This window comes from Toxotes jaculatrix, chromosome 23 (genome assembly GCF_017976425.1).
Source record: "Toxotes jaculatrix isolate fToxJac2 chromosome 23, fToxJac2.pri, whole genome shotgun sequence".
In the NCBI taxonomy this organism is placed as follows: Eukaryota; Metazoa; Chordata; class Actinopteri; family Toxotidae; genus Toxotes; species Toxotes jaculatrix.
The window spans coordinates 3,964,493-3,990,759 of NC_054416.1; the positions used below are offsets into that span (position 1 = coordinate 3,964,493).

Here is a 26,267-nt window from a genome sequence, read left to right on the forward strand (position 1 = left end):
ACAGCGGGACTCTCAGTACTCGGTTACCCTCTTTGCTCCCCTCTGGATGGGGGCCTCTGCTGACATCCAGACACAAAGAGAATGAGCAAAGCAAGAGACTTCAGTTCCAACTACATCCTGCTTTGTGAAAACCCATTGATTCATCATAACAGCACGTTAAATGGCAAATTAACCTTCTAACATTTTAAAAAACGTTTTAAATCATCTTATTCAGAATCTAATGTGTTATAGAAGATGCTAACGTATCTAGCACTAACTAGCTGGGAGCGGCACTCCGGCTACACGCATGCGCGTGGTAGTTTCCCGCCCCGCTTGGAAAATGGCAGACGGGAGTCATCTTGATGTTTTACTTGAGCTTCGGCTATGTTATCTGGGAGAACAGCCATTTTTCGCCTCCCAGCTGTCACATTTGAAGCACATCTATCGACAGCATCACCATTTTGCTTTTTTTCTGCTGAATAAAAGTTTTTTTGTGGAGACTGGCAGCCAGAAAAAGCCAACACTGTGCACACATTTAAGAGCTTTCTTCTGCTGTCCTCCAGCCTGGGTAAGTTAAGGTGATCGTTAGCGTGCCAAAGCGGCTGTTAGCTAAATTACAGACTTCAGATGGGATTGAAATCGCATTAAACTGAACTCAGTGGTGTGGGAGCTATTTTGGTGTGTCTTGCACTAGCCAAATAACGTGAGCAGCGTGAAATGAAGACGCCTGGTAGCCTGTCACTAGTTCCAAACACTCAGCCTCCTTCAAAGTAGGGCTAATGGTAATTTCACGGCTGGCGTTAATTACCAACTCGCTGACAGCATCGACTGATTTGCTAAATCACGCTTTGGAAATAAAGGGGACCGTGTTTTTTTTATGCACACTGACAACCTAGATTACCGTTTTCGGTAGCTTCCAGCGTCCTAGTCTGTGTCACTCTTGCTGAAAATTAGGTTTTATTTTGAAAAATACATCCGGAAGTAGTTTGTTTTCCGTTCGTGAAACACTTGCTGTTGGTCTGACTGGAGCATCACAACATTGTCCTCTTGCTTTGTTCGAGGGACGGAGAGCGTCGCAGTTGTCTTCCATGAAGGTAAAATGCGAATAAACAATATTTATATGAGCATGAGGTCAGAGTTATGTAGTTGAGGAAGATTTAATGCGTGTAATCGTGATTCGCCGGTATATTTTTTAGCATGCTGTCAGATCAAACGCTGCGTCCTCTGCGAGGTCCGCAAATGTGTCATCTGCAGTCGCTTGAGTTGCTACTTATCAAACATCACTTTTAACATTTTCTCTGTTATATCTGTGCCCGTGGTAAATAGATGGTAAATAGAATCTAATCGAGTCGTATTAAATGCATCGGCGTTTATTGTGTAACACGTTGGAGCTCGGGCCTGCACTGTTTACAAACAGTTTACATGCAGGAACCTGACATTTCCACGCATTTTCAGTGATTGGAAATTATTTATCATCTGTTATAGCTTTATGTTTTTGGAACACAGCTCTCCGTTGTCGGTCACCTTGGTTGATCTGCTGCCAAGTCAAACGTGTCCTCCCCTCCCGGTCTCAGGCCTCGAGCATCCACCGGCTTATTTATTTATTTGTTTGTGGCTTAAAATAGTCCAATTAAAGATGCATGATTAAGTGAAAACATTAACTTCTGGATGCCACTTTTTCACAGCTTTCCCCCTCTGCGTTCGGAAGCGATGGGCTAAGGGAAGCGGTAATACTGGTGCATTGCAGTCAGTGTATGAGGCGGATGGGAGGGGGGGGGAGGAGGAGGATGGGTGAGTGAGAGAGCTAGACAGACACAGAGAAGGGGGTGGGGGGAGCAGGAGAGGAGAACAGGTGCGCCTCCATCATCAAAGCAGGAAAAGGGAGAGTCACGATGTTGCACAATTGGCTCCTCTGTCCTGCTGCTGCTGCTGCAACGGCTTCATTTACAGCTGGTCAGTATTTAGACCCTCAGGCCTCATGCTCAGGGTTAAAGTGGCTTGTTACTGTGCAGGATCTCTCTTCTCAGACTAGTCTACAGTTGAGAGATGAATATTAATGTCATGATATGGAACTCTCTAGATGTTGTTTGGGATTTTTGTTATTTGTTGTAAATATCAAGTTTCAGCCTGTCCAGCTTCTCAAAATACACAAGCTTTGGATTTTGGACTGATGGTGGGCCAAAAAATGAAACGTAAAAACATTGCTTTTGGGCTCTGGGACATTTTTCAGACTAATCAAGTAACTAAATCCTTGACAGACAAATTGATAAGAGAAATATGAACATATTTCAGAAGTCAGTTTAGTTCATATACCCCTATGATTTAGTCATTATCACCTCACTCTGAATCAGTTTCTCCTTGAAGAAGCAGATCTGTTGATTGACAATAGCTCATTTTAATTGGCTTTACTGGTCTCCAGCAGCTGCTGCGTCAGTTTCAAGCTCAGAGGAATCCTCTTGTAGTAATCTCAGAAGGTTTTAACTATACATATACAACTCTCACACACATGCACACGCCAGGTCTCTCACAGACTTTACTTAACTACCCAAGATGAGAAAGCATCCTAGATAAGGTCAGAACTGCAAGCAAGCACTGTATCAGAAGAAGATACACCTCAAACAGTCCTGGGGAAAGAAGACAACTCCTGCCTCTGATAACGAGTCAACAACGGAGGCAGAAAGTGAGCATCTCAGGGTGTTTGTCACCCTGACAGTAAGAGTGCTGATCAAGCGTCACGCTCTGAAGAACCAAAGTCAAGAACAGTGGGTCTCTCGCACCAAACATCTGGTGAACCAGACAATGGAGGGACTCACTGTCACCGAAGGCTTCTGCCCTGATGAGAAGAGCATCATATAGGGCCGCACAGTGGATCAGTGGTAACACTGCACCCCTCAGCAACCTGAAACTCGTTGCTGTTTGGAGTTTCTCCCTGTGTCGGCGTGGGTTTTCTCCGGGTGCTCCGGTTTCCTTCCACATTCCCAATGGTCAATTTGGCCAATAAAAATTATTTAACTATATTTTAATGTAATAATAAGGCAGGTTTCTTTTCCTGTCTCCACAGTGTGTGTGAAACCAGGCAATGTCCACCATGGTGTATCCACGTGAAGAAGCCCTGGAGAGATTGAGCCAGGATGAGATCGTACTCAACACTAAGGCCGTCATGCAGGGCCTGGAGACCCTGCGGGGGGAACATGCCCAGCTCCTTAACTCACTGCTGGACTGCACCCAGCCACCTGTCGCCCAAGAGAAGTCCGGGCTGCTCCGCAAGAGTCTGGAGGCCATTGAGCTTGGCCTGGGAGAGGCACAGGTGAGAAACTGAGTTGTAATGTTTTTCTTATTGTGTGGGATTTACCTAAGTCAACAAGTAGCTAGCACCTTAGTTAAAAGAAATTGTCATGTCTTAAATTTTAAGCTGGTAAAAGCCAAGTTTTTCATTTGTACTAACCCTTTTCCCAGGTGATCATTGCCCTGTCAAGCCACCTGAGCTCTGTGGAGTCAGAGAAGCAGAAGCTGCGTGCTCAGGTGCGTCGACTCTGCCAGGAGAACCAGTGGCTGCGGGACGAGCTGGCGGGAACACAGCAGAAGCTGCAGCACAGCGAGCAGAGCGTCGTCCAGCTGGAGGAGGAGAAGAAGCACCTGGAGTTCATGAATCAGATCAAGAGGTTTGATGACGACGTGTCGCCCTCAGAGGAAAAGAGCCAGAGCTCTGGTGGCAGCGGAGGTGGTGGAAGCGGAGGAGGAGACACTTCAAAGGACAGTTTAGATGACTTGTTCCCCAACGATGATGATCAAGGACCAGGTATGACACCAGCAGCTGTGCTCAGGGAGACGATAACAAAATGCTAAATATACTCATCTTGCAAGTTGCCAAGATTATTTGAAAAGTCATAAATTTGCACAAAAATATATATATATATATATATGTAAATATAAATAGATAAATATGAAAACCAACCCCAGTTCCCTAGAACTCTGGGTAAAATATTCAGCTTGCTTGTTTATTCTGACCAACAGTTAGAAAAACCAAAAATACTGAATCAGCTTTCATAAAAGACAAAGAAATGCAGCATATCCTTACACTGACGCTGCAACTCAAAAGTGTTTGACATGTTTGAGTTGCAGAGTAACATTTTCTTTTTTTTGTCATTAATGCGATTAAGCTAATTCTTTAGTCTAAAGTGGCCTAACTAAGGACTTAACAGGAATCAAGAAATGACTTAAATAAGAAGTGAATGCTGGAGGAGAGTAACCAGCAGTGGTAGACCACAGAAGACAGGGTGATTGGTCTTACACTAGGTGGTCACAGTCATTTTGCATGGCTGACCTTTTCCCCAGTAATAATGAACACCAGAGTGTCAACCCAGTTGTATTTGTGTTACAGAATATACAGCGGTATGTGGTAGAAACAGAAATACAAATACACTGTATCTATTTTATAGAAAGTAGCAGCAGCCTGATTGTATGGAGTGTCAAATTAAAATCAGTCAGAGCTCAACACAGTCATGCCGTTCAGAGAGAAATGTTCAGGCCTCAACCGTCCTGAAGCCTGACCTTTAAGAGTAAATTAAACACTGAGGCATGAGTTATTCTCAAGTTTTAGTTTTGATACAAGGAGCTCCTTGTGTAAGTGGCAAACCCACACTTTATCACTCAAATGTGATTTAGTTTAGATAGGATACAAAACTTCTTTGTAACAGGAGCAGTGGTTTGGTTAATGCTAAATTAACTGTCTAAACAGAAGCTCTGGTTGGTAAATGGATTTTTCAACTGCAGATAGAAAAGAAGGTCAGTTATGCAACGCATTACAGTATATAGCTTGTTCAGCTTTCCTCCCCATTACCCAGACAGTAAGTGCTGCTGGCTTCTTGGTCTCTTTAATTGTTAATGGCTGAATTTTCATAAATGTTTCTTTTGCAAGTTGCCTCTTTATGTTCACTTTTCAATGTCAAATGCACATTGAGCCATAACATGTTCATATATATAGTAGACATAAAGATCACTTTTGACATGTTTTATTTGGACATTATTACTGTTTTTTGGGAAAATGGAATAATCCTTAAAAGGCTTTGGGAGTAGAGGATGGTGAGGAGCTAAATTAGAGACACCTGTGAGCAGGGGGAGGGGAAAAGCTAACAAACAAAATGCAGGAGAACAGAAAAGAGGCACAATAGGACTTGAGAAGGAAAAATGGGCATTTTAAAATACTTATAGCATTCTAAAATTAGAGAAGCAGCACATAAGAGGAAATATATAAAGTCAGAGTTATCATAAAAACAGCTGGGTTTTCCTGAGCAACTGTGTGTTCCTGGATTGGTGTTGATCCCTGAAGTGAGTTTGACTGAATGCTTTTTGTTTCTCTTCCTCTTATCTTGATTGTATCTGGCATAAAACTTTAAAGATAACTAAGATAATTATGTTTTTTTTTTCAAGCAGAAATGCCAAACATTTCCAAGTTGCTCAAATGTGGGGATTTGCTGAATTTCTTTGTCTTGTGTGATTTAATTGTGTGTCTGTTCTCAAATTTTTAATTCTTTGTTTAGTTGAATTTTATGTTAGGTTATTTTTCTACATATTAAAATCTCTCTTAAAGGCTATAAATCCATTTTTGACTATACTCTCCCATCGTTTCCTACAGCCCAGCCCAGTGGAGAGGTGGCTGCCCAACAGGGGGGCTACGAGATCCCGGCCCGACTCAGGACCCTGCACAACCTGGTGATCCAGTATGCCTCACAGGGAAGGTACGAGGTTGCTGTGCCACTGTGCAAACAAGCCCTGGAGGACCTGGAGAAGACGTCTGGACATGACCACCCCGACGTGGCTACCATGCTAAACATCCTGGCCTTGGTGTACAGGTGGGATTCAAAGAGGAGACTGTGTTATGAACTGCACATTTATAGTGGTTATCAAGTGAAATGATCCAGATTTGGAATAAAGGGCCGTTGTTCTGTTTTGTCTCGCAGAGACCAGAACAAGTACAAAGAGGCAGCTCACCTCCTGAATGACGCCCTGGCCATAAGAGAGAAGACACTGGGGAAGGATCACCCAGCTGTGGCTGCAACTCTCAACAACCTGGCAGTGCTGTATGGCAAGAGGGGCAAGTACAAGGAGGCTGAACCCCTCTGCAAAAGAGCTCTGGAAATCAGAGAGAAGGTAAAGACCAACAGCATCAACTATACGAAGAAAGATACACATACATATTACAAAGTACAAAGTTTATTTGCCCAACTATAAAATATATGGTGCAGTTGAAACAAAATATTGTTTTTTTAAGGACTTGGGTATGAAAATTGACAAAGAATCAGTCAAAATATAAATATGTCAAGACACAAACATTTACCATTTAAAGTTTATGGATGCATCAAAACCTGAGTACAGAAAAAGGGTTAGGAGTTAGGGTTAGAATATAACATGATCTGTCCAGTGAATGTGTACAGCAGTCCTCTGAAATGTGTCTTCCTTCTGTATCTAGGTGCTGGGGAAGTACCACCCAGATGTAGCCAAGCAGCTGAACAACTTGGCCCTGCTGTGTCAGAACCAGGGCAAGTATGATGAGGTGGAATACTACTACAGTCGAGCCCTGGAGATCTACGAGTCCAAACTGGGAGCCGACGACCCGAATGTGGCCAAGACCAAAAATAATCTGGTGGGGGCATTATTAAGAATGTTTAAATATAATTTAAACATTTAAAATATGGTTTTAATGATTTACAAGATTTAAATGAAAGAACATTTTGTCCATTTTACGTGCATAAGCTAAACATTGTCCATGTTCTCCTCAGGCCACATGCTACCTGAAGCAGGGGAAGTTCAAGGATGCAGAGGCTCTGTACAAAGAGATCCTGACCAGGGCACATGAGAAAGAGTTTGGATCTGTCAACAGTAAGTAGAGCCAGCAGTCAAACAGCTGTGTGCATGATCAAAACATCCTGGTCACAGAGTCACCTTTAAGTGCCTGGGCTGTGCAGAGCAGAGCAGATACTGGTTGATGTGGGCCAGGTGTGGATGAGGATTCCAGTTCCAGTTTTGCATTTGCAAGGGAAAAAAAAAAAATTAAATAATTTGTCGACCAAGATATAGCCATTCCTACAGACCAAACACATTGAATTGAAAGCAAAATGAACATCAGAGAATTCTGGTCTTGATAAATTTATGATTTTATTACTGTGGAAAATGCCCAAGAGCTGGCATTAGCCTTCCTCCTCTGACAGTTGCTGTGTTTGGGGATTCAGGTTTGGATTTGGCCACACCCTGACCCCTCCCATCACCCTCAGTTCTCCCAGCAGGTCAGAGGATTATTTCATGCCATAGAAGCGTGCGAAGCGGCTTAATGTTAATGTTTCCCTACCGCCGCTGCTGAGCCTATCAAACACTTATGTGCTCACATGCCCTGAACGAGAGAGAGCCTTGGCAGGAATTTGACATGGCATGAGTTTGGTGAGAGGCAGCCGTGTGTTTACACGAGTTCACATGGACAGAGAGGCTTCACTTTGAAATTTAGGTCAGTGCAGAGATCCTCATTGTTTTCTGGACCACCAATTTTTTTTGTTTGTGCTGCAACTTCATCGTCCACACAAATAATGTTCTTGTATATCAAATAGCATTTATATGATTTTCCTTTGTCCTTATTTTCCAGATGACAACAAGCCAATCTGGATGCATGCAGAGGAGAGAGAAGAGAGCAAGGTCAGTTATTCAGATTGACCTTCTCCTTGATTGTATTGGCTGGCCGGCGGCCCATTATGGATAATGGATTGGAAAGGGGAATATGTGATGGAGATCAGTAGGCTGTACAAATGTCAACAGGGGCATTTTTAATAGAGCTAATGTTTCATACTCGGTTCCTCCCGCTTGGCCTATTTCAATCCGAGTCTCACTTTCTGTTTCTTTGTGTGTGTCTCTCCCTCTTTCTCTCTCAGGGCAAGCGCAAGGACTCTGGCCCGTATGTAGAGTATGGTAGCTGGTATAAGGCCTGCAAAGTGGACAGGTGAGTCAGACAATTGAATCCACTGAAAACATGTAATTAGTTTAACCTTAGCTATGGCCTGGCTAAACTATGTATTACAGTAGTGCTGTTTTACTGCTGCAAGTCCTAAAAACCATCCTATAGCTTAATTCATCTTTTTCACTGAAGGTGAAAGAATAACTTAGTTGAGAAATACTTAAAAAAATATAGTTGTATTGCATAAAAATGTTTGGTTACACACATTTAAGAAGAAAATAAAGAACATGTGTTGCTGGATTTATTTTGAAGCCCCACCGTGAACACAACTCTCAAAAGCTTGGGAGCTTTGTACCGTCGCCAGGGCAAACTGGAGGCAGCAGAAACGCTGGAGGAGTGCGCCAGCAAGTCACGTAAACAGGTACTGCACAAACACGCCGACCATTGTTTGACTGGTTGAATTACTGCTCTTAGATTAGTCGCCTGGGCTCTTTTCAGCAACTTTTTCAGTTCAGAGGCCTGATTAGTTAGAGACGCTGCAGCTGTGGTTTATTAGCACATAAACTATGCCAAACTCATTTAAAGATCAGTCACAAAGCTGATGTGTTTACATTGTAGTAAAGAAAACTTAAGTTCATTCACATGCTGTGAGAGCTATTGTATAAAAGCTATAATTTTTTTTCAAATCTCTTAATCACTCTTAATCTTTGTTTTTCTTTGCCTCTTTTTGTGTCTTTGTGTGTCTTTGTGTGTGTGTCTGCTCTCAGGGTATCGATGCTTTTAACCAGAGTAAAGTAGTGGAGCTGCTGAAGGACGGGGGAGCTGGAGGGAGCGACAGACGACACAGCAGGGAAGGGATCAACGGGCCGGGGGGACACCGGGGGGAGAGCGAAGGTGACGATTCTGCTGAGTGGAACGGGGTATGTTCACAGATGTTGATTTATTTTAATGCAAACGGGAGTAGTACTGAGTTTATCTTCAGTCAAGTACAGAACATGACATGACGCAAGGACAACATAACCTTGCACACAAAGCTGTGAAAGTTATTTTAGTGTTTTTATATGACATTAAGGATTATTTCAGACGTTATATATTCAAATGCCCTTCAGCTGGGCTTGTCTGCTCTTAGCTGTAATTAAACCAAAAGCGTCCAAAAGCAGTGCAGTCTCTATAGTCTGACAGGAAATCCCTTTCATATTTAATGTCTCCAGTAAAAGGTTTTGTTTTTTCCTCAGGATGGTAACGGGTCTCTGCGTCGCAGTGGCTCCTTCGGGAAGATTCGTGATGCTCTGAGAAGGAGCAGCGAGATGCTGGTGAAGAAGCTGCAAGGGAGCGGACCTCAAGAACCTCGCAACCCAGGGTAAGATTACTGTTTGTTTGGAAGTATGACCTCATAATCAGAAATTAGGTGTTAGATGGTGCACATTGCTGGACCTTGGCAAAAGCAGCATGACCTTCAGTATGGATATCAGTATGGATCCAAGTGTGTACACATACTTGGATCTTCTCTATCTGTTGATAAAGGCCACAAGATGTGGCTCAGAGCCCTGGGAAAACCAAGTAAGTGGACTTAGTGACAAGAATTTTTTTTTTGTCAGACCAACTGTATTGAGTTTTTTTTTTTTTTTTTAAATATGAAAACAAAAAGCAGTAAATCCTTACATTTATGAAACTCAAACCAGTGATTGTTGATTAGTTTTCCTTTTGTTTGACTCATCAGCCATTTATTGTATTTTAGCCATAGTCGTACGTTTTATGGTTGCACTTATGTTATATAATTACTTGGGATGAGTTATTAGTACTGGATATACACAAAATGGTTAAAACTTTGTAAAAGGCAGTTTTTTGTCTTTGTTTCTCATACACTGATTTACTTTGATAAGTTCATGGTTTGAGTTCGGCACATAATTTTATTTTTCTACACAGAATGAAGAGAGCGAGCTCCCTCAACTTCCTCAACAAGAGCACAGAGGAGACCACACAGGTACGACTGTTCACGACTGTATTACATTCACATGTTGTGGATAACATCTTTTAAAAACTTTTATATCACAGTATATTAATTTTCCAGAAAACTCAACAGAGAAACTGTCAACTGATGACATAACTAAATAGGGATATCTGCTATCTCCAGTGAGTTACGTACTTTATCACATACGGGAAAAATCCTGTAAATCCAGTGTCAGAGATCAGTCAGGCTCATTGATTTGTAGCATTTCTCACAATAAAAAGACCAGAGGAATCTGTATGGAATATAAAGACAGTATTGCCCAACCCAGGTATTAACATTTACTGGGTTGTTTTCAGGACGCCAACTCTGGACTGTCAGACTGCAGGGGACTGAGCGCCAGCAACGTGGACCTATCCAGACGCAGCTCCCTGATTGGTTAGACAACAACAGGAGGTGGGACTCAGGAGGCACAGAGTGACCCAGTGAGGAGAGGCTGTTTGCAGCTTGGTTTGATCAAACACACTTAAATCTCAAAGCAGAGATTAAACACTTGCACCTGCAGCATATTTTTAAAGAACACAAAAACAACATTATCACAGTAGACATCACCAGCTGCTGCTGCTTCACTGTACAAACCGCCTCCATCGATCAGATAGGAGAATATTTAGATACAAAATTATCAGCATGCTGCTTACTAGGAAGTGGAACGTCTGCACCTGAACGCCTCGTGTTTTTGACTCATAGCACCGTAGCAAAGCATCGTATCCACATCGTGATGAGTCCGTTTCCTCGACCTACACTCTCATGTGCAGACATTCAACCTTAGGTAGGCTAAATGTACCCCAGTTTCAGTTCAGAGAGTGTTGCACTCTGTATATTTCACCAGTAGCATGAAGTATTTGCTAATCACCCCTCAAATCATATCACTGACAGTAAAAAAAATGGTACAATCTGAATAGATTTTAGCCGTAAGAAAGAAAAGATAAGAAGAGAATGCAAGCAATCTTTGGGGATTTTCAAAAAAACCACAGCACTAATCATTTAAACCTCACTTTTTGCCTTCTTGTTTTTTATGTATATACAGTTTTAAATTATTTGATATATCATTCTTTGTATATATTGCACATTGATTGTTGTTTTTCTTTCTGTTTACACTTCATTTGGTTAAAGTCTCAGTTTGGGAAAAAATACTACTTAAGGCAGAAGACTGGAAAAGAAGGACAGGAAGAGAGACAAAGAAGGGAGTGAAAGAAGTAGAGATAAAAAGAAAATAGACTTAATTAATCGAGTCAGTGAAAGGACTCGATTAATTAAGTGCTGATAAATTTATTACCTCAATCACTGAAATCTGCTGACATTCAGAAAAGCTACCAGACCATCAAAATTTCAGTCTAAACTGTTGTAAAGCACTTTGAGCATGACAGTACTGTACATCCAGCAGCCACTTTGATAAAAACTAGGATGGTCGTTTTCACTGGATCCTCTAGTAGCCATTCATAACTGCTGAAAAGTTCATTTGAAAATAAATTTACTAATAAACCAGTCGTTTCTCTTATGAAAATCCACCTGTGTGGTACAAGAAGTTTAACCAAACACTATAATCATTACCTCCTTTTCCCACTAATAATTAATTTTTCAAATAAACTGAAACAGCCATAAGTCTGAATGTTACTGAAGGAAAATGATGTGGAAGAGATATTTTAAAAACAACTTGTTTACAATCATTCCAGCAGGATATTTAAAATATACTCAGCTCTCATTTAAAAATGTGGGTAACCATCTTTGTTCAAGGCTGATGGAGTGCTTCAGCTGCAATATGTTTCCTCTCGTGAGTTTTGTGTTTTGTTTTTCCCCTTGTTTACTGTTACTGAATACGTATTATTTTGTACAAAACAATCCTCGGTGTTGCGTTTTTAATTCTGACTGGGATGGATTTTATCAGTTGTGATCAAACGCTCACAGAAATCTGACTGGTGACTATCCATCCCTCGTGAATTTTGTTGTGCTGAATCCTTTTCCTGTTTCGAGTCTGAGTTTTTACGCTGAAGGTACTGAAAACTGCTTATTTGAATGTTAAATTTTATGTCGACCATATGGAGGGAGTTTAAACCGGATTTTTCTTTTGCTGTTTGCAAAATAGGAGATAAAACTCCACCAAAATGAGACCAATACAAAGACAACTGTCCACAGAATGTACACATCTTAGTGGAAATTAGACTCAGCTGTGATCAGAATGTCAAGAAAATACCTTTTTTTTCTTGCAACTTTCTTTGACCCCTCTCGTCAATCTTCTCATGCAAGAAAGTCAAAAAAGATAAATTCTAGACAACCTGAGTGTGATTTCAAAAATGGGAAGGTTCGGGTTTGTTGTGAAGGCGTTTTATCACCGTTGGTGCATTCACACTTTCACCATATGCCCTAAATGAACCAAAGTCACTCTTCTTGAAATCACCTTTGCTGAAGTCGCTTTGCTGAGTCTGAGAAGTGCTAATTATTCTGTCAGCTTCTGAATGTGCGAGGTGGCACAGGGTATGGATTGTAATGAAGAAATGGAAGCACGGATGATGGAAAAGAGGCGTAAAGTAAGTGCGTTAAAGCAAAGAATGAAGTCAGTGTTTAAAAAAAGAAAGTGCATTGAAAAGACAGCGGGAGAGGAAAAGTGCTTAATGTGTCGTTTGCAGCAAATAATGTACGGAATTATCCATGTATGACCCTTTATATGTATGTTTACTGTATGTCACGATCACGCATACGCATAAGAATTATGGGAAGTTCATTTAATCACACACAATGTAGCTGTGTAAGAAAGTTGGTGTAACACTAATTTGTAGTTGAATGTCTCCCAAAAAAAGCTATAGAAACATCAGTGCTTCTTCTCAGCACAGATAAAACCAACATTAATCAATCCTTCGTGGTATTAATCAGTCACTTATTCACCCTGGGGTGGTACAGTGGGAGTTTCTGTACAGACTCCATAAATATATGAACATCAACACTATTTAACTCATTGAAATAGATGAGAAAAAAATAAAACTGCTGCAGTTGTGAAAATTTATCTTGAATCTCTACAAAGCTCAAAGCTTCGAAGGTATCTCAGACCTTTGTTTCTCTCATGTACCAAATATTTATGGAGATCAACACATCTGCCCAGAGCCATGATTGGTATCAGGGTCATGTATATGCGTGGGGACTCTTAAATTCAGCTCCTATACTGCTGATGATGATACGGATCTCATTGTGAAGGGGCCAACCTAACGTGTATTTTATCAAAGGTTCAATAAATGCAAATTCCACTTTTCAAACTGATTCTGTGTCTCTTACGTTTTCATCCTCGTAACTGATGCCAGAAATTATTAAAACTTGAACAGAAAAGGATTTGACCATTTCAAAATGTGTGTGTATGTGTGTGTGAGAGAGAGAGAGTGAGTTTTCACAGCTAGGGCTGGGGTGTTAACCGTACATTGCGCCGTCACAGCCTTCACAGAAGTGAGTATCTCTTTGTAACTTCCTGTCCTATAGAGACTTGTGTCGCACCAAACGGAAACCAGACTCACCAGAAATGATGTTGAGCAGTGGTTACAGAAGCATAGACTGATCGGCTGTCACTTTGTTGAGTTACAGTTCTGCGACTGAAGTGAAAGGTTGGAGCTTGAATGAACCGGGATTAGAAAGTAAGATAACTTACAGCAAGTATAGTGATATAGTATATATGCATTTTTATCTTGGTTACAGGAAATATAAAGTCCTAAATATAGTACTGTATTTTTTGTCTTCCTATTTTTTTTTCTTTGCTGAGAGACAAAAGGGTGTTAGATACTTCAGATGTGTAATTAAGATTAGATAATGACTGTGACTAATTGAGTTGAATTTTACCAGAAACTTATTGTTTGCTGAAACTTATTCTGTCATTAAACATACAAATGTTTACATCCTCAGCTTTTAGCTATTATTTAAAGATCTTAAACCTTTTACAGTGACCAAAAATGTACTTTGTTCTGACACAATAGGGGCAGATCTGGATGAATTTCAGGTTTGGACCTCAGCAGCTTTTTGTCTATTTTTAATCAAAAACTCTCAAACCACGATCCGTTTATAACAATCCCTCCTGTCTCTTTGTCTCTGTGATGTTTCCTGCAGGCTGCCTCTCCATGTCCGCAGTGACTCCCTCTAGTCCCACCAGTCTAGTGGTGCCGGTTCTAGTCCAGTTCCAGCTCGGCCTGTTCAGGGAGGTGGTTCGAGTACCTGCTGGCAACCTGAGCTACCGCCATGCCAAGAGGCTGGCTGCAGAGGTCATAGAGCGCAAGGTAATCAAAACATCACACTGGTAGCCTCGTTTCTGAATTTTACTCTGTGCTTCACTACAAACTAGGAAAAAAAGTTGCATTATGAGAATTTTTGGAGCTTGATCCACTCTAGAGACTAGGAGTCAGGATATCTTGGCATCTGTTACATTGATTTTGACCATTTTTTTTAGAAGGTCTGTCTCTGGTGAGTCGCCCATCTTTACAGAATTTCAACATTTAATTTGCTGTAGTATCCCTTTAACAGACCACAGACGAGTAAGGTTTCCTGTAATTAGTGTTGGTGCAGTTTACAAGTGCCACAACTGTTGGTAAAACCTGGCTATGAAAGGTGTGATGACAGCGTTTTGGATGTTCTTGGGCATGGCATTCAAGCCGTAGCTGCTCCAGTGTAAACCTGCACAAGCTCCAAAGACCAAAGTGAGAATTACTGCGCTACAAACATAGTAAAGATTGTCTCAAGTCTCACTTGGAAAGTAATTTCCAAGTGAGACTTCGGTCTCTCTTCGGTCAGGAAGTGGACTTTGAAAAGGTCACCTCATGCATGGAGGAGGACGACTGTGTAGGTTACTATATATAGTGCGGTTTTTAAGAAGCTAGTGTTTCTGCAAAGTTGACTGATGCAGCGCTTGAAGGATGTTGCAGTGCTTTTTGCTGTAGCGTATCACGTCTGGTTCAGCTAGCCTTTTATACACCAGTTTATGAACCAGCTCCGGAACAGATGGGTGCTTTTATTTCGTGTGACACAACCAGATTTTGTTGTTCAGTTGTGAATAAATCTCCTGTATGTCTAAAATATTACTGCATTTATACCATTTCTACAACCCAGTATTTTAATATTGCACCTAAACTGTAGTTGAGGTTAAATGCAGTGATCTTGAATTGCAGGTGTTTGCGTCTCTCTCCGTGTAAGCTGGTGTGGTCCTCACACTGCCTCTGTTACAGGGACTGTGGTCAACAAGAGCACAGAAAACTTTCCAACCACAGCCTCACCCCCTCTGTTTCAAAGGCACACACCTATAGTCTGCCTTGCTCACACCAGTGCTCCTTTCAGCTTTGATCTTTTCTCAAGTTTCCAGGCACCAGGTCAGCAGAGTATGAAGAATGTGTCTTTGTGTGTGTGCGTGCAGGAACACTTCACTGTACACAAACCTTACAGGATGAGCACACTACTGCGGATATGTCACATGACTGTGTATTTGTGTCACTACTGGGTGAAAACCCTGTTTCTCACCTAATGTCTTATTTATTTTTTGCCTTTTACGGTGTCAGAAGAGCAACTGTGTTGACGCATTTAAAACTAAATTACTGCATTTTCCCCATTTCTCAGAAGTGGTGCAGAGTGTGTAGCTGTTTTGTATTTTACCACCTTGCACAGCTGCAAATGTTGTGCGAACTTGCGGAGCTCTTTCATGTGTGATTGAGGTGAAAAAATGTTGTCAGGTAGTGAAATTGTGAAATAAGGGCAGAATAATGATGTAGTGTCTCTTTTGTGGATGGGTTTATCCACATAGCTAAATTCTGTGTTTAGATCATGTCTGTATTAGCTTTGGCAGCTCCTGGTGCTAATTCCCATTACTGCAGCCCATCGAACTGTTTTAAATTCAGCTTATTTCAACCTGAGACTGTGTCTGTGTGTGTTCAGGCTCCGGACTGCAGCGTGGTGGGTGTCGGGGAGAAGGTTCTGCTGTTTAGACATGAGCCCCTGTCTGAGCAGCTGCTGCACCGCCTGACAGACAACGATGAGCTGCAGGACGGAGACCTCATCGAGGTGGTCATCGCAGGTCAGAGGTCAAAATGCTGAGCTTTAATCCACCTGTTGGAAGAATGGGGGAAATACACTGTGTATTGTTACCAAATCACAGATTTTATGTAAGATAAGATAAAAAGTTGTAAGATCTAGTTTACAAAAGATTGTTTTGTTACAACAGATTTCAGTGTTATTTAAGATAAATTCTTATTTGGGCAGGTAAGCCTCCTCTACTTAAGCACTTGAACCTCAGTTACAGATCGTTTTGAACCGTGGCTACATTAGAAACAGTTGGAAACAATTTCAAGTATATTTAACATACTTACTTCCTGTGTTCTTTTAAATCAAGTAGCAGGAAATTGTTCACTGTAGGGTAGAAACTGCACGTCTTCTTGGCGTTCTGCTCTGCAGCATGCGGTACTCTTTGTACATTCCTTCAATTCTTCCAAACAGTTAATTACAAAAGCAACAAGCATGCAGAAAGTTTAAAGAAAGGGAGAGGGGAGAGAAGTTGAGCAGACTGGCTTCATGACCAGAATGCAAACATGCAAAACCGATGATCTTAGGTTTACCCACTATGTAAATGCAGATGTTATATTAGTAAATCAGACACTGATGTGGCCTTTGCAATGCTTTAATTCCTATATACAATATGTTTATAATATAGTGGTGTCAAAAAAACTCATTCTTGCCAAATAGTATCATTGCTAATATTTGTTTATCTTCAGTTTTACAGTACAGGACTGGAGATATAATGAATTCTGTCTCTTCTTTTTGATCTGACTCAGGATCAGCTTCAGTGACCGAGATGAGGATCCAGCCACACTCCCTGGTGGTCCATTCGTACCGGACTCCCACATTCTGTCACCACTGTGGGGAAATGCTGTGGGGCCTCGTTCGACAGGGGTTAAAATGTGACGGTAAAGCTGCTCTCTTGCTTCGTTTTATAACGCGGTAGTGTCATTATCCAGCATGTGACTGAGGCATTTTATTCTCCACCTTTTCCTTTCTTCAGGTTGTGGATTAGACTTCCATAAACGTTGTGCTTTCCAGTTGCCCAACAACTGTAGTCGATCACGGCGTCCGGTCAGCACCAGCTTCTCTCTGTTTCCTCCCCGACGACCCCGTACACACTCCCTCTCTAATCAGGCAGGAGGCAGTCTGGAAGAGGTAAGGATGTAACGGCATCATAAGAGGAGGGAGACGTTTTCTTTCTTTTTCTTACCGTCAACTGTATAATAACAGGCAGATTGAAATAAATCTGTGATTTGCATATTTATACACAGCGTGAGATTTTCAGTAAGTTTGTGATGCTTTTTACTACCGATGACATCCACCTCCTGTCCCTCTGCAGATAAGCATGTCCAAGCCTGCATCCAGGCCTCCGTCCTGGATAGAGCCTCCGGTCTGGCTGGGAGTCGGGAATGGTGACAGGAGTGCGGCTCAGGTCCCTCACACCTTCCACATCCACAGCTACACCAAACCCACCGTCTGCCAGTACTGCCACCGACTCCTCAAAGGGCTCTTCAGACAGGGGCTGCAGTGCTCAGGTGAGACAGCCGGAGGAAAACCTCACATCACATGTAAAATGCATTATTTTTGTATTTTACATGTATAAAAGTCAGTCTCATGATGTGACTGTCTTTGCTCACACGTCCTTTTCTGTCAGTGTTTGAACCTGCCACCTCTCGTCCCTTCATCTTCTCAGACTGCAGGTTTAACTGCCACGAGCGCTGTGAGCCATTAGTCCCCAGAGACTGTCCGGGAGAAAGGAAAGGCATCAACGGTGGAGGTGAGCATTGATCACTGGAGGCCTGGTTTAGTATTCTGGCCTGTCACTGTGTTAGATCATGGTTCTTTGAAAAGGCCCCAGCTTGATGTTCTCATAACGCTGTGATGAGTCGAAGCTGATTCATCCTCCTAGAATATTTGATGGATTCAGGACTCGGTCTGATTTAAATTCCCTGAAACATCGTGATGATCAAATCCTGTTGAGATCAGATTTTAAGAGATAACATGTTTTGTTCCAGGATTATAATTTAAGGTCCTTTAATATACCGTGACTATATTTGTATATTTATGAAAATGGGAAAATCTCTTCGGTTATTACTTTCCTCTGTGTAACATCACTTTAAAATGAATATTTTCAGGGTTTGAACTGTTGGTTGAGTAAAACAAGCAATTTAAGGACGTCCGTTCGTTCTGCAATGTCACTGTATTATTTCACATTTTATGGACCTAACAATGACAAGACTAATCTAAAAACACTATGTGCAGATAATGATCAGTCTTTGTTTTTGACTGTGATGTCATTTTGTATTCCCAGAATCCACGGCAGCTGGTCACAGCTTCCCACCAGACCCAGACGACGATGAGTCACAGCTCAGCAGTATGACAACACTAGATACCTCTGACACCGAGATGTCCACTGACAGTGACTCGCAGGCCGAGATCAAGGAAGTCGAGCAGCAGCGAGAGCCAATGAGGTCAGAGGGCTGGTAATATATTCTGATGGTGTCTGATGTGATGGTCATATATTCTAAAACGCACACACTCATCTTTCCTGTCATGCATCACTTCATGTAGCTGCATAACAAACCTGGTTGCGGTCAGTGAGCTTTTGGGACACACTGCCACCTAGAGGCATTCAGGAGGTAGTTTCACAAGGCAGAACTGCTGTCAGTGAAAAAGACAGGTTACAAATTCAGTCTCAGAATGAACCATTTTTATTCACTTCCTCTTGTCTTTTGTCCTCTGTCTCTCCACCAGTCCATGTTTCAGCAGCAACATCCCTCTGATGAGGCTCGTCCAGTCGGTGCATCACACTAAGAGGAGAGGCGGTGGAGTCCTGAGAGAGGGATGGCTGCTGCATCACACCAACACTGACACGCTGGTGAGAAACACACACAAATGCACAGGTTTTACTGGTTTTTATTATTTTATTTTATTTCATTTTATTAATTTAACCAGCACACACACACACAAACACACACATTGATGTTAGCTAAGTGCTCTCATCACTCTCTCAAATATTACAAGCCACAGATGTTCAGTTAACCCGGTCAGCCAAGTTTGTGTAACAGTCAGTAACTTCCCATGCATATGGTGAATTACTTCTATGTTTTCTTTTCCCAGAGGAAACGTCATTACTGGATCCTGGACCGGAAGACCATCACTCTGTACCAGAACGAGAGCAGCACCAAGTACTACAAGGTAAAAGCTCTTCATTAGCAACAAATGCTTCAGGTTTTCATCAGCATGACTGACCTTTAATCACACCAGCTGAGTCACATAAGACTTAGTCAGAATGTTCTGTACTCATCAGAGGTGTCTAACTCTGTTCCAACAACGGGGAACACAGAGATATTTGTTTGTGATCTTAAAAACAACACCAATAATCATTTAGAGTGTGATTTTAGTGATGTATGAAAGAAGTCTGGATAATAGTATTTAAAGGGTAAAACCTTCTCTTCTTGTCCCCCTGCAGGAGATCCTTTTGTCTGAGGTGCTGCAGGTCCGAGGCCCTGCCCAGCTCTCCACGCCTTCATTGCCAGACAACAGCACCCACTCCTTTGAGGTGGTGACGGCCTCGCTGGTGTACTGCGTGGCAGCCGGAGAGGATGGGCCGGGCTGGGAGAGCGCCATCCGTCAGGGCCTGATGCCCGTGGAGAGCAGCGGAGGACAAGCTGAGGAGAGCCATGGTGAGAGGAATATATCACGAAACCATTCCTCTGGATATTCATGTTATGTGATATTATAAAATACAACAAGGATGAGTTAGATTACAATTTTTAACATTTTAAAGGGCTTGTTAGATAATAAACACTTATTAAACGATGATTTGCTTCCACAAAATTATCTTCTTTCTGAATGATTGTTCCTGTTCTGTTCTGTTTCCAGATAAAGAATCACACAGAGACAACATGGTAAGGATCCTTTTGTTCTGTGCTGAATTTATAGTGTGCACTCCTAAAGAGATGTTTGTTACACGACAGTGTTCCTTTGTGTTTCAGGACATCGGCTCGGTGTATCAGATCTCTACAGATGAGGTGCTGGGTTCAGGACAGTTCGGAGTGGTGTACGGAGGTGAGCTGATTTCAACCACGTTAAGTTATGACAACAACAGGGTCAAGCTAAAAATCAGCAAGAGTGGTTTTTATGTTTAAATAAAGTTATATAAGTCAGTCATTCTCACTCTTCAGGTACGCACAGGAAGTCCGGTCGTCCAGTCGCCATCAAAGTCATCGACAAAACGCGCTTCCAAGAGAGACAAGAGAGACAGCTGAGGAATGAAGTGTCCATATTGCAGGTACGGATACGTTTTCCTTTCATGCTTTACCTCTGTATTTATTATTAGATAATATTCTGTAACATCTAATACGCATGTGTCTGTGTGTTGTCCAGAATCTGTCTCACCTCGGGGTGGTTCTGTTGGAGGAGATGTTCGAGACCGTCGAGCATGTCTTTGTTGTCATGGAGAAGCTCCATGGAGACATGCTCGAGCTGATTCTGTCCAGTGAGAAAGGACGACTCCCTGAACGCAGCACCCGCTTCCTGGTCATGCAGGTACATGATCCTGCACTAATCAGTAAATTATTTAAATGATGATAATTTAATATTCAGTTCTTCACAATAAATGCCCCTGCATGAATCAAGCTGAAAAATACTGCACCAGTGAAAAGTTTCCCTCATGTTTGTGTCTGCTGCAGATCCTTGAGGCTTTGCGGTATCTGCACTTCAAACATATCGCTCACTGTGACTTAAAACCTGAGAATGTACTTCTGGCCTCTGCGGACTCCTTCCCTCAGGTGAGATTTTATGATCCGATTCATTTATGGCAGGAGCACGTTGTCAGAACATCTGAGTGACTCAGCTCCGCGTCTGTGTTGCAGGTGAAGCTGTGCGACTTTGGCTTCGCCCGCATCATCGGCGAAAAGTCTTTCCGCCGCTCAGTCGTGGGGACCCCGGCCTACCTGGCGCCTGAGGTGATCAGCAGCAGCGGCTACAACCGCTCTCTGGACATGTGGTCCGTGGGCGTCATCACGTATGTGAGCCTGAGCGGGACATTCCCCTTCAACGAGGACGAAGACATCAAACAGCAGATCACCAACGCTGCCTTCATGTACCCGCGACAACCCTGGGCCTCCATCTCCCTGGAGGGTAAGAACTTTTTTGAGAGCTTCCACTGTTGATACACTATGTGACATTTTATTTTAATGTAAATGTCTAAACCCTTTTAATGCAAGAAATAAGTCTTTTTAATATCATCCTTTTCACATGGTTCATGTTTGATGATGTCCTCTGACCACATGGCTCATCAACAGCCACTAATCAGATCTCAGATGTCAGTGTCCTTGAATGTATCATCAGCAAGAGTTTAGGATTTTACCTGCTGGCAGGTGTATTAAAATGTAATAGAAATGCTGCTTCTAAGTCTTATGGAGGCAACTAAATAGCACTGTGACTGACTTCTGTACTTCTCAAGTACGTTTCAAGTTTTTATCATGAACAAAGTCACTATAAAAATCTTCTGGTGTGTTTGGCAGCTGATGCTCCTCCAAAATTCAGAGAGCGAAATTCAGCCTTGTGCTTTGTCCCCGTCTTCTCCTGTTGGCCACTGGGTGACTCCAGTGGACCACTTTGAAAACAAGTTGAATAAATGTCTGTCTCTCTCTCTCTCCCTCTCTCCAGCTGTGAGTCTCATCAATAACCTGCTGCAGGTGTCGGTGAGGCGAAGGTTCAGTGTGGGCAAAGCTCTCGGACACCCCTGGCTGCAGGTCAGATACATTACACGCTTAATTTTAAGTTACTTTAACATCTCAGTTTAATTTACTGAACATACTGATGTTAGTTACAGTAATATCTATGCTCAGTATCTGGATGCATGTTATCAGTCTATTGTTCTAGACAAGCTACAGTCTACTTTTTATGAGTGGCAATATCATACTGTGGCTTATGCAGACGTATTGTCCCTCTTTATGTCATTATTAAAAAATTCTGCAAACAAGCTGATTTGAATTGGAAACAAATCGAAAGATTTATGTTTAATACTTTTTAATAAATGTACATAGGATTTAAAGATGCAGAACTAGGCATCCATCCATCCATCATGGTCTGCTCTTCATCCTCCGTTTCTCTCCTGCAGGACTTCCAGCTGTGGTGCGACCTCCGGGAGTTTGAGCAGAGGATAGGCTGCAGATATCTGACACACCAAGGGGACGAGGAGCGCTGGATACGCTACGCCCAGGAGAAAGACCTGGACGTCCCCTCTCACCTCTGCTGGGACCACGACAATGACCCTGGCACGTGACCTCGGCACGGATTTTAAAGGTCAGACACTTTTTAGTCTGTACAGCTTAGGTCTATGCATTTGAATGTTTCTACCCGTGTCAGCTTTTATACATGGTTTTCTGTGGTCACCAAATGTTAGGGCTGTAAGGTTAAAAATTCTTAGTCTTTGTCTAGTCCTGAAGATAACGAAAAAAAACAACACAAACAACTGCTGTTTAGTAATATAATTTTCCTTTTTTATTCCAAGTTGTAGTTTTTAAAATTTAACTGTGAAAGTGAGTTTTTGTGGCGTCAGTGATGGATGAGGGGAGGAGGAGAATGGAGCACAGATGAAGAGAAAAAAAAAAAATGACCATGAGTCGATTCGCACTGGTTATCATGGCTGAGCTGTCATTTAAAATGGGACCAAAACCCTAAACGCTTCCTCACTGACATAGGCCTGCCATGGTCCCACGTACAGTATCAGTTCTTCTTATCTTGTCCATAACTTTCCTGATGCCTTGTTGTCTCTCACCGCTCGACACCTCTCTCCTCCGTGCAAGTTTAAATTTAGCCGAAACAAATCCAAGAATTTTGGAAAGAGAGGAGAGAGGTGTGTGGGATCGTTCTCTCTGGCGATAACAGTTTGTCTTTCTGTCTTCCTTCTTGAGTCCCCCATCCAGCCATGGCCTTCTCTTTGTCTACATTTACCCACAGTGCTTTGCTTTGAGCTGCTCTCTCTGTTTGCAGTCTTTGTTTCAATATTCAGAGTTCAGATGCTCTCATTCATCCTCCGTTTGTTCCTGAGTTTCTTAAGGTTCTAAGATCTCCAGGTTAAATTTGACCTTTACTAACATTCAGGTTTCACAGTGCTGTGGTTTTTTTTTTTTTTTTTTTGAATGAGACTTTTCAGTGACTGGCTTTGTAAGATTGTAGCACCTGACTTGCTTCGCTCCTCTGCTGACTGAAATGCTAACAGGCGCATTATGATGTGGTTTGGGTTTTTGTATGATTAAGGAAGAGTCAGAGACTCACAAAGACAGCATTTCTAAACTTCAACATAGCATGCATCTGCACAAATACACAACCAACCAAGCCAACTGACCAACCAACTTTTTTATCACGTTTTCTTCTTTAATTACCCCTCTACAAAAAAATATGTCATCTGAGAGAGAGGGCTGAGAGCAGGAGGCTTTGCTCAATGTAAGATTTTTTAAAACTTCTTTCTCCCTCATTACCACCTTCTGTTTTACATCTCCTACAGGCAGGTATGTTATATGTATGCTGCTTACATAAGTTCAGTGCTATACCCGACACACCTCTGGTTTTTAAAGGCACTCAATAAGAGGGAAAGTCCAACCGTAGTTTGTAAGACTTGAGCAGAGTCTTCTACTCTCACCCACTCTAGGCAGTGTCTATGGGGGATGGAAAGGGCAGGGAGAAGGATGAATAAAGGGAAAGGAAGTTCAGATTTGAAAGAGGAAAAGATGATAAGAACAAAGCGTATAGAAGGACAGTGGAAGGGTTTAAATTCCTCTCTCCAAACAGGAGAAATAGGGGGAGATAGGAAGAAGGGAGGAAGAGGAGGAGGTGAAGAGAAGCAGCTGTGTTTATAAGTCGCTCTCTCCGTAGAGGGCGCTGGAGAAGGAGATGTAGTCCAGGGCGCCGGGGGGGCCGTCGGGTCCGATGTACCTGGTCATGCGGCTGATGCAGTACTCGGCCTGCTCGGGTGGCAGCTCCCTGCGCAGCTCATCCACTGTGATGTAATTCTGGAGAAAGGAGAGGGAGGTGAGGTGAGACTTATAGAGGCGAAAGCACAGTCATCATTCCAGAGTTAAAGGAAAGCTTTGCAGCTTTTGTAGATGTTGGCTGAGATCTGGGAACAGTGACATTCAGGATGTTTGTTGTGGTCTGACTATTGTATATGTGCATATACATCCTGCCGATCAGTGATGAGATTTCTCCTCAACCCTGATCTTATGTTGGAAGAATGGCTCACTTATTTGAAATGTGATGATAAAAGATGCTGCTCCTTTATGTTTTTATTCCTTACAGACCCTGCAGACTATTGCTCATAATGCTGTTTTTAGTTTAGATACTCCTCAGTGTGAAGCTAACAGGATCCAGTTTTTGGTGACTTACCTTGTCTGAGGCCAGAATCTTGAAGGAGGCCATGACCTGTTCTGCGGTGTCTGTCTCGGCGGTCTCGCGGGTCATGAAGTCGATGAAGGCCTGGAAGGTCACCACGCCCGTGTTGTTGGGGTCCACCAGAGTCATGATACGAGCAAACTCCACCTCACCCTGTCAGAGAGAAAGGGGTGAAGTTTGTCCTATGTGATTTAAACAAGTTAAAACCTACACTGAATGATTTAGCCTTTAAATATGATCATTTTTAATCGGTGAACTTGGGTATAAGTCATTTTGTACTAACCAGATCGTAACCCATGGAGATGAGGCAGGCGCGGAAGTCGTCTGGGTCCATCATGCCGTTTCTCTTCTGCAGAGGAAAAATACATCTGTGAATTAACTGTTGGATCTCTGGTGTAATTTCTTCCTGTTGCTAAAACACTGAGCATTAACTGAAGAGTCTAGTGATCCTGATCCCGGAAAATAGTGTGAAATTCCTTTTTTGTGGCTGTGTGAGTCCAGTCATGGTCAGTGAACGCCTCACCCTGTCGAAGTGGTTGAAGGAGGCTCTGAACTCGTTGAGCTGTTCCTGGCTGATGCCCTTGGCATCGCGGGTCAGGATCTGGTTCTCCACCTCGTTGATGGTTCTGGCAATAGTGGTGAGCAGCTGCTCCCAGCCCACACGGATGTGCTGCAGTGGTGGAGGGAAAATAGATCAACACCCCCGTGAAACAAAGGAAGAAGAGCCGCTGGAAAATGTAAAGTCAGGTCAGATTGGCTGAAGTTTAGCGTACCTCCATGGAGTAGTTGGTGTGCTTGTTGTCGAAGATGAGGGACTCCTGGCTGAGCTGGTGGTCTCCCTCCAGCTTGTCGATGTTGGATTTGTAGTTGATGATGTTCTGCTCGTACTGCTTCAGGCTGTTCATCTGTTCCTCCAGGGAGCCGGCGATGTCCACCGACACATGGCTGATCTCCTGCAGGTGTGCAGAGACGGGAACCAGGATGAATGAAACAAAGTCCTGAGATACACTTATTGAATAATGTTTTTCATATCTGTAACTTTAAAATGTTTGTTCATAGAATAGATTTACACGATCTGGAAATGTTTCATATTTTACTGTATTTGTTCCTTTGTTCTATTATTTTTTTTCTACTATTTTACTGCCTTTTTTATATTCTGTTGCATACTACAGCCATTACTTCATGTTGAGGTAAAACTGGAGTTTCCTGTTCTTGCGTTACAGAAACACCGTACCTCCATCTTGGTTTGAATCCAGGGTCCGATGATGTTGGCCTGGGCAGCAAACTGGCGCCTCAGTCTCTCGTTGGCCTGCTGTCTGGCCACCTCCTCCTGGAGCATTTGGTCTCTGAGGGGCACAAAGTGCTTCACCTGCAGATAAACAAATTAAATAGAGTCATAAGAGAAGAGCAGCTTCAGTACACTCAGGGAAACTTAAGGTGGAAAATATGACTCTTCCAGTGAAATCTAGTTAACATAGAAGCTGCAGAAATGTGGTGATATTTTCTAATTATGTATAGTTTTTTGTCCCAGTCAAGCTTGTTGAGCAATGAACCAACTAGAAACAAATCTGTGTCTTCAGCACAGATGGTCTGATGTGTGTCAAACTGCAAATGCACTGACAGCTTGTGTTCTGCAGTTATTTTGATTTCTCCTGGGAGCTCGCAGCCGGCAGCATTCAGTGTCGCTCTAACCTAAATGTACTGTACTATTTCTGACCTGTCGCTATGTATGTACTGTACTTATTATTAGCCAGATGACCAAATGCAACGTACGGGTTAAGTTAGGTTGACACTTCCTGTTCACATAACCTTAGTGTACACAGATCAGAAATACGAGAAGATTCAAAGGGCTCACTGTAAAGGTTCAAAGTTTTTGGATAAATTATCTTCAGTAAACAGTAATTTGTTATTTCCCACTGCTGCTCTTTG

General features: G+C 42.4%; 3 protein-coding genes across 5 annotated transcripts in view; 2 read left to right on the forward strand and 1 right to left on the reverse strand.

The window, feature by feature from the left end:
- Positions 1-410: 410 nt before the first annotated feature.
- Positions 411-13,170, forward strand: klc2 (kinesin light chain 2). Of its 2 annotated transcripts, none has more exons than XM_041031425.1 (14): positions 411-547; positions 3,041-3,286; positions 3,436-3,778; positions 5,615-5,831; positions 5,940-6,129; positions 6,449-6,622; positions 6,759-6,858; positions 7,613-7,662; positions 7,896-7,963; positions 8,231-8,339; positions 8,686-8,838; positions 9,154-9,278; positions 9,845-9,902; positions 10,226-13,170. In XM_041031425.1, exons 2-14 carry the CDS (start codon positions 3,059-3,061, stop codon positions 10,307-10,309), a joined length of 1,899 nt encoding a protein of 632 aa, XP_040887359.1. In that variant the 5' UTR covers positions 411-547; positions 3,041-3,058; the 3' UTR covers positions 10,310-13,170. The 2 variants fall into 2 exon arrangements, with proteins under 2 accessions (XP_040887359.1, XP_040887360.1); XM_041031426.1 differs by lacking the exon at positions 411-547 and adding an exon at positions 991-1,073.
- A 237-nt stretch (positions 13,171-13,407) lies between these two features.
- Positions 13,408-26,254, forward strand: prkd4 (protein kinase D4). 2 transcript variants are annotated; one of them, XM_041031377.1, is made up of 21 exons: positions 13,451-13,540; positions 13,877-13,899; positions 14,007-14,173; positions 15,816-15,954; positions 16,709-16,840; positions 16,936-17,090; positions 17,275-17,470; positions 17,629-17,712; positions 18,247-18,406; positions 18,690-18,813; positions 19,056-19,133; positions 19,408-19,621; positions 19,821-19,846; positions 19,934-20,006; positions 20,123-20,229; positions 20,325-20,486; positions 20,630-20,728; positions 20,813-21,080; positions 21,612-21,697; positions 22,066-22,250; positions 24,286-26,254. In XM_041031377.1, the coding sequence occupies exons 3-20, from the start codon at positions 14,018-14,020 to the stop codon at positions 22,228-22,230; spliced, it is 2,424 nt and encodes an 807-aa protein (XP_040887311.1). In that variant the 5' UTR covers positions 13,451-13,540; positions 13,877-13,899; positions 14,007-14,017; the 3' UTR covers positions 22,231-22,250; positions 24,286-26,254. The 2 variants fall into 2 exon arrangements, with proteins under 2 accessions (XP_040887312.1, XP_040887311.1); XM_041031378.1 differs by lacking the exon at positions 13,877-13,899 and having other exon boundaries at positions 13,408-13,540.
- actn3b (actinin alpha 3b) overlaps positions 23,304-26,267 on the reverse strand; it is a 28,197-nt gene continuing 25,233 nt past the window's right edge. The window contains exons 16-21 of the mRNA XM_041031376.1: positions 25,573-25,707; positions 25,112-25,291; positions 24,862-25,008; positions 24,622-24,687; positions 24,333-24,491; positions 23,304-23,959 (exon numbers count right to left, since the gene is read on the reverse strand). Coding sequence (XP_040887310.1) covers positions 23,801-23,959; positions 24,333-24,491; positions 24,622-24,687; positions 24,862-25,008; positions 25,112-25,291; positions 25,573-25,707 — 846 coding nt within the window. The 3' untranslated portion in view covers positions 23,304-23,800. The remainder of the gene's footprint in view (positions 23,960-24,332; positions 24,492-24,621; positions 24,688-24,861; positions 25,009-25,111; positions 25,292-25,572; positions 25,708-26,267) is intronic.